This window comes from Tupaia chinensis, unplaced genomic scaffold, assembly GCF_000334495.1.
Source record: "Tupaia chinensis unplaced genomic scaffold, TupChi_1.0 Scaffold000078_1, whole genome shotgun sequence".
Lineage (NCBI taxonomy): Eukaryota > Metazoa > Chordata > Mammalia > Scandentia > Tupaiidae > Tupaia > Tupaia belangeri.
Genome location: NW_006159539.1, coordinates 2,184,767 through 2,192,620, shown reverse-complemented (window position 1 = coordinate 2,192,620; position 7,854 = coordinate 2,184,767). Strand labels below are relative to the sequence as shown.

At 43.8% G+C, this 7,854-nt stretch overlaps 1 protein-coding gene across 1 annotated transcript in view; it reads left to right on the top strand.

Annotated features, from left to right (window-relative positions):
* The first annotated feature begins 1,234 nt into the window (after window positions 1–1,234).
* The window catches only part of IDH3A (isocitrate dehydrogenase (NAD(+)) 3 catalytic subunit alpha), a 16,587-nt gene continuing 9,967 nt past the window's right edge, over window positions 1,235–7,854 (top strand). The window contains exons 1-4 of the mRNA XM_014584864.1: window positions 1,235–1,291; window positions 2,569–2,631; window positions 4,690–4,773; window positions 7,088–7,202. Of these exons, the coding sequence (XP_014440350.1) occupies window positions 1,235–1,291; window positions 2,569–2,631; window positions 4,690–4,773; window positions 7,088–7,202 (319 nt within the window). The remainder of the gene's footprint in view (window positions 1,292–2,568; window positions 2,632–4,689; window positions 4,774–7,087; window positions 7,203–7,854) is intronic.

Below are 7,854 nucleotides of genomic sequence, written 5' to 3'. Positions count from 1 at the left end.
CACCAGCGTTGGGCTGGGAGCTTTTCCTAGGCGACGGAATCCCAGGGCCGTTTTCCTGCTAGATCTTATCCCCCCACCCCAGCTCTTCCCAGTCTGACCTTTGGTGCTCTTGTAGCTACTTCCCCTTCTAAGGACAGAGGGCGGGCATCTTACTCCTTGGAATTACCCTCTGAACCCTGGGAGAGGTAGACCGGCAGCACCTTGCTCTTACCTTGTCTTGGTGGACATTCCGTGATCGGGAGCGATCTTAGCTCTCCTGACAGCTTGGGATCCCCAGAACTGGGGAGAGAGAGTTTGTGGTCCTCCGTGTAATTCCCGGATTTCTCAGTAGAGCGTAACCTCCTGAAGAAGACTGTGCTCAAGGTCACAAGGAGGTCGATGTCAGAGCAGGGAAGTGAGCCCAGGTGTCTTCTCAGCCCCAATCTGCCTGTTCTGTGGCCAAGTTTCACATAGCAAATTATGCACGCTGGGGAAATGGGTCCAGGTCCCTGTTTTTATTAATGCAACCCCCTCCCAAAGCTACCAAAAGCAATTTTATTTTTTCTGGAAAATTGGATACTGCTTTTCCCTTTCGTTTTAAGTTTAAAGCGAGATCCCAAGATGCACTATTATTTAGTGAAAAGATCTCTGGGCTAGAATTTAGGAATTTTAGATTTAAATTCTGGGAGTGCCACGGATTGGCTGTGTGACCCTGAGCAAATGATTTAACATTTCTGAGCCTTTATAGGCCCATGTATGTAATAGCTATACTTACATCACAGAGTTGTTTGAGGATTAAATCATAGATGTGAAAGCTCCTGGTACATGTAAAAGAACACAAACATCTGAAACTTACTTAGTTATCAATATATTTATCTTGGCAATCATCAAGCCAATGGTGGTTCTTGGGCATCAATAGCTGAGTTTTTTGCTCAGTAGCTACATTCAACTTTGTCACCCACCTCAGAGCAGATTTCCTTGTGATAACTTGTGTCATGTTTGCTCTTCGAGGTACAACAGCTTCTATGTCACTATCAAAACAGAATTCAATCCCTTAATCGCTGAGCTTACACTTAATTCCTAATTCATCTTTAGTAGGTACATTAAGACTTTAGAATGAGGAACTAAAACAACCCTTGATAAGCTTGCTAATGAAGGTGCTGTGCTGATAAATTTGTTTTGCCATTAATGTAGTCTACAAGAAAAACCCCCTTGCAGTAGATGTTCAGAAACTACAGGTTTGTAGAGTCAGAAGATGAGGGTCTCCTACGTGGTCTCTCTCTGTGACCTTTGGCAGTCATATGACCTCTGGGTCAGTTGCTCCCTTTGGGGTTTGGAGCAGAAGGTGCCTCAGAGACCAACCCCAGGATGGGGGATGGTGCTGAGCTGGGTGCTGGTTTCTTTTTTTCTTTTCTTTTTTTAGACATTTATTTGTTTATTTGTTGTGATTTTCAACCCACCGGGTCTGGGTCTCCAACCACAGTAGGCCATCCAGCATCCTAACCAGCACACCACCTGCTGGCCCTGGATACAGGTTTCAATCAGAGCAGCTCCACTTAAGGCTTTATCTAAATAAGGATCTGCAACTTTTAAAAGCAGCTCACATTGAGAAACTAGAGGGTTCCGGAAGACTTTCCTAGCCCCAAAATGCTGTAATTATGACAAACCAGTTCCCCATCAGCAAGCACTCACTGACCAAGTTTTACCGCAGAGCCAACAACATAGTTATACATCTCACAGCTGGAATGTAAAGGCCAAAAACGAAATGAAGAGACCGGATTTCACATGGACCAGGGCCTGAAGTCAGAATTTCAGGGTTCCAGTCCAGGCTCTGCCAGCCTGGCCTCAGCTTTCTCATCTGAAAATGCCACTAACTATCTCTCCAGGTTTTAAAGAAATAAAATGATATTTCAAGCCACTCAGTCCAGGACTTGAACTGTGGTCGACTGTGTAGGAGTCGAGCGCCTTAACCACTATACCACCCGCTGTCCCCGTCCAGAGTAGTTTTTAAGTGACTCCCTTTCAATAGCCCATCATATTATCTAGTGTGATAAAAGTCACCTTTAAAATTTTTAATGAATTTAAATACCTTTGGTCTATAAACCCAACTTCTTTTTTTTTAATTGTTTATTATAATGTGATATAATTTTGTACCCATTCTTAAAAAATGAGTTATTAAAGTTCAAAATAACCTTTTAAAATTTATATTGGGTTGTTGGGAAAGTTATAGCATATTTTTCTATGCCAAAAAAATCACCCTCCGGGGGGATGGCCACACTGCAATCCCTCCTCTGTTCTTCTTCTGGGATTTGTGCATGCATGCACATGTGCCAGCATGATTTTCAAGCTCCCAGGTCTAAGATTTGAACCATGGTCAGCCATGTGGGAGTCGAGTACCTTAACTACTATATCACCTGCTGGCCCCGCTCCATTGGATTAATACATGAGAAAAAGCATTCCTAGAAGGTTCCTGGGTATATCTGTAAATGTGTAGCGCTTTCAGACAACTGGAAATGATTTCCTCTCCACTGTTGACTCTATGTGATCTCCTTGTGTACACATGACATTTTTCTGTTGATATTAATATAGGTCTCTCGGTTGCTGGGCGCATTCCACAACCCAAAACAGGTGACCAGAGGTTTTGCTGGTGGTGTGAGTATAATTATGTCTTTTATTTTTTCCTTTTAGAAGTTTCTCAAGAAAGATGCTCTAATACATAATATAGCATGTTATCTCCCATTCGTTCAAAACTAGGGGAAATTGGCCATCCTTACAACGTATGTGACAATTCTTAGCTAATATATGCACAGACCTATTAGGTCACTTGCACATTTGAAAGAATTATATTACAGCTGGCTACGGATGCCTGTCACATTAATATCTTGAAGGAGCCTTGTTAAAAATAGATAGAAATTACCCTTGAGCCTATTTTATTTCAGTCTCATTTTGGTAAGACAGTTTTGTTTTTCTTTTTTCCAAAACCACTGCAAGTTGAGAGAAAATTGTTGAGAAGCTTCAAAACCTGCTTTGCATTTTTATTTTGTGAGCTTCCCTAAAAACAGTAGATTGAGTGCCCGTTAAGAATGCCTTCCATCTACTGGGCTGTGGGAAAAGTCATCATGTATTATGCAAAAATGCATCGTGACTTTTCCGACAGCCCAATGCAAGCCCAGTGCAAGCCCGTGGGGCTTATCCTTTCCTTGTGCTGTCTCCAGAGACCACCGTGCTCACGGATCATCTGTTGCTTGCCAAATCTGCTTTTAGAATTCCCGGCCTTAGAGTTCTTTGCTTTGAAAAGCTGATACCATATTTTTGGAACGGTCTAAGACTGTGGGTCAGCGACTCCCTGTTCACTTTTATTCACCCTCTTCTTACGGAATCTGATTTGGATTTCGTAATTCCTAATCTCCCATATCACATCTATGCCGTGAGGGGTGTATAAGACCATAATACTTTTTTTTTTTTTTCCCATTTGCTTTCTGTACTATGGAAGAAAAGTAGATTTTTCTGGCGGCCTGATAACGATTTATTATCATACGCTGGGAGAACAGGAAGAAGAAGCCAAAGGATTCTTTTGGCTCTGCTTATGCAAAAATGCAGTGAGGCTTGCACTTCAAGCTCAGGCATTTCAAATGCATTCCCAACGCTGATGAGATGATCATTGCTCTCTGCTATTATTTAGATTTCAGACTATGCATTTTCTTAAAATAATAGCCTGATGGAAGGGGTTAGTTTTGGAAGAAATAAGATAAAATATTCATTTTTTTGTTTTATGTTTTGCCATAGGGCATGTGTGCTTGCCCAGAGAGACAGAGAGACAGTGAGAGGGAAAGTGAGAAATCACACCCTGCTCAGGGGGGATGGCCACACTGCTGTCTCTTTTCCTCTGTTCTCTCAGGATTTGGGGCATGCATGCACATGTGCCTGGCATGAGTTTCAAGCCACTGGACCTGGGACTCAAACCACAGGTGGCCATGTGGGAGTTCAGTGCCTTAACCTCCAGTGATTCTCTGGAAATGTGTCTGCAAAACTTCTCAGCATCACAGTGGACAAGAAAACACTTGCCTTCGTGAGAAGCCCTCTATATTGTAGTGAGAGAACATTGTTAGAAGTATTTTTGCTGTCTTTGGATTTACAGGCATAAAGAAATTGGTCTTTTTAAATTGTTCTTTATTCATGATAAAAGTACGTGTGCACGCACTTGAGAGAGAGAGATGGAACGAGAAGGAGGTGAGCACCCTCCACAGGGACTGGTTACACCGTGATCCGCTTCCCGCCCTGGCACGGTTCAGCTGTGTGGGCTGGGGATCCCAGCTGTGGTCGTCATGTGGGATCCAGATTCTCTGAACAGGGCGTTCCTGCTGTGCCACAGAGCCGGCCTTCAACTGGCCTCTTTGTGGTCTGTCTGTGAATCACATCAGTTGAGAAGTCTGCTTGGGTAGTTTAGTTTAGTTCCATTGATCTAAAGAGCATCAGTTGAGTTCTTTTTAAAGCCTCGGAACTCAGGGAAGGAGCAGAACTGTGGAGTCCCTTGTCTGTTGGTTCTCGCCTCCACTTCCATGCTGCTGGGGGAGGTTTCTTTTCTTCACGCCATTTCAGTTTTTCTGTATACCCCCCCACACACACAGTGAATTTCTCTATCAGTGGTATTCTTTGTAAACCTTCCAAAATAAATTCTTACTGTCTTCTTTGGTGATCTCTTATATTCAGGTTCAGACAGTAACTTTAATTCCAGGAGATGGTATTGGCCCAGAGATTTCAGCTGCAGTTATGAAGATATTTGATGCTGCCAAAGTAAGTGGGCTTTAAACATATGCTTAATAGTAATTCGCAGGAAGGTTTTCTTAGCCAGCTGGATTCCGGGACCTTTTAGAAGGGACTGCACATACTTTTATCAAACTGGGAAGGTCTGTTGTTTGTTCCCATGGATTGTCACCTTGATGGCGCATGTTTGGGTAATGACTGCTACTGCCATTCATTTTTTAAAATATTTTTTTCATTTAACTTATTTTTAATTTGTCCAGAGAGAGGGGCGGGGGGAGGGAAAGTGAGAAAGCAAGCCCCTGGGTCCGGGACTTGAACCGTAGTTGGCCATGTGGGAATCCAGTGCCCTTGACCACCATGCCCCCTGCTGGCCCCGCTACTGCCATTTTTGACAAGGGAAGCTACGCCATTGACATCTGTTACGTACAGAGTAACCAAAGGAGCACTATGACGTTTGTGGTAGATCTTTGACCCCAGCCTGGGTTTAAGGAATTTAAGCCGTGCCAGGTCATCTGTTTACCTCATTCTATGCCACGAGGGATTCATAAGACCATAATACATTTCCTGCCAAATAGAGAATAGGACTTAAATTTCAAAAAACCATCTGGGAGATTCCAAAAGAATCTTTAAAAAGAAAATTCCTGGTGTGTTATCATCAAGGAGAGATATTATTACTAATAACAAGCCAGCTTTCTTTGCAGTTAGGTATTTTTAAATACTTTCTTCTGGGGGATTGAGGGCCCCCGTCTTTGTTTGACATGAAGCGTCATGGCTATTTACGGGTGCTCGGCGAAATCATGTGTCCGAATAAATGAGCAGCTGTTGTGATAAGTGAAGGGACAGTTTACTGAGACTGCATGACGTTTGTTTGCTGTGTTTCTAATTGACACTCCCACGGGGAGGAGGTGCTGCTTCAGCAGGGGCGCGTCTCCCACGTGCCGTGCAGCATGGCCGCCCCCTCCGAGGTGAGCGCCTCGTGAACAGGGACCATGTCTCATTCTCTCCTGTCCTCAGACAGTCTCAGTCAGTGCCTGGCTGTCAGATGTCGTGTGCACACAGTGAAGGATGGAGGCACAGTTTTATGCCTTAAACTGTCTTCAAACCTTCGCTAGTATTTTTTTTTTTTCCTTTGTCAGAGGATGTGTGTGCTCACCAGAGAGACAGAGAGGAAAAGTAAAAAAAAAAAGAGAAAAAAACCCCTATGCCCCCTATGGGGGATGGATGGTCCTGCTGCAGTCCCGTCTCCTCTATCCCTCCATCCTTTGGGGATTTAGAGCACTTAGACACACATGTTCAGCATGTTTTTCAGGTCACTGGGTCGGGGACTTCAGCTGCACATTCAGCCATGTGGGATCCAGCTGCCTTATCCACCATGCCACCTCTGGCCTCTTATTTATTTATTTTTAACAGCCTCACTGAGATATAATAGACACATAGCATAGCATACTATTTGCCCATGTAAAGTATAGAATTCAGTGTTTTTGTTTTTTGGTTTTTTTTTTTTTAAGAGAGATTTTTTACTATAGGGTACGTGTGCTCACCAGAGAGACAGAGAGAGAGAGAGAGACAGAAGGTGAGAAATCACTCTCCAGAGAGGATGGCCACATCGCAATCCCTTCTCTTCCAGTCTCCTCTTGGGATTTTGGGGACACATGGACATGCACCCACATGAGTGTCGCGTCTGTGACTTAAATTGTGATCGACTACTTAAGAGTCCAGCAACGTGACCATTACACCATCTGCTGGGCCCACTTCAGTGGTTTTTGCTACATGCACAGTTACGCTACCACCACAATCTATCTTTGAACATTTTAATCACCAGAAAGAAACCCCATACCCTTTAGCAGGCACTTCCTGTTCTGTGGTCTCTCCCACCCCACCCCCAGCCCTGAGCACCATGAACCCCTCTCTGTCTTTATAGAGTTGCCTGTTCTGGGCATTGCATGAAATACAGTCATTCATACTTAGTCTTTTGGGATTGGCTTCTTTCACACAGCATGGTGCGTTCAAGGCTCACCCGTCTGTCAGTACTGGGTATCAGTATTGTGTGCTATTTCTACCAACTGTGTTTCTGCAGTCTTTAGATGTTCTAATTATAGCTACCTGGAATCCTTGTTGAAATAGCAAGTGGGCAGGTGGCCACAGGGTGTAATGACTGGGCCGGGGTAATGTGGGGAGTCCCTCTGGGCTCCAGAGAATGTCATCTCTTGCATGCCAAGACCTTTCTGGACCTTCATTGTGTTTTTACCTGTTGCTTTCAAAGTCGAAGCAGTTTGTCGACCTTTGTAGCGTGTCAGTCCAGCCTAAGTCTCTCCAGTTCACTGTGTTCTGTGGTGGCATCTAGGCGCCCATTCAGTGGGAGGAGCGCAATGTCACTGCCATCCAAGGACCGGGAGGAAAGTGGATGATCCCTCCGGAAGCCAAAGAGTCCATGGACAAGAACAAGATGGGCCTGAAAGGTAGTGTTGAAGGGGAGACGATGGTTGTTAGTGATTTCTGCTCTTGCTGTTACATCTCTGAAAGGTGATGCATTTGAGCTAAAGAAGGCCCGACTATTTATTAATAAAACAGCGCTGGGGCCAGCAGGTGGCGTGGTGGTTAAGGCGCTGGACTCCCACATGAGCCACCAAGGTTGAGTCCTGGACCTGGTGGCTTGCTTTCTCACTTTCCCTCCCTCCCTCTCTCTTTCTCTCTCTGGTGAGCGCATGTGCCCTATGGCAAATTAAAAAATAATAATAAAAATAATTTAAATAATAATAATGAAACTAAAATAAATAAAATGAAGTCATCCTTTTATGATGTAACTACTCTTAAGATGCTTTGTAAACTGTACTGTTTGTTTTTTTTTTCTTTTTAAAGTGTTATTCATGATAAAGTATGCACCTGAGGGGGGTTACTCTCAACAGGGTCTGGTCACTTAATATTTTTATTATAGTTTTTTTTTTTTTTAATAGTTTTAATACATGTTTAAGGTCATGATTCAGAATACTAGCATGCAATGAATTGAAATTTGGCAGGGGCTTTAAAACCACAGACAGGGAACAGCAGATGGCATAATGGTTATGTTGCTGGACTCCCATGTAGTTGACTGTGGGTCAAGTCCCAGGCCCG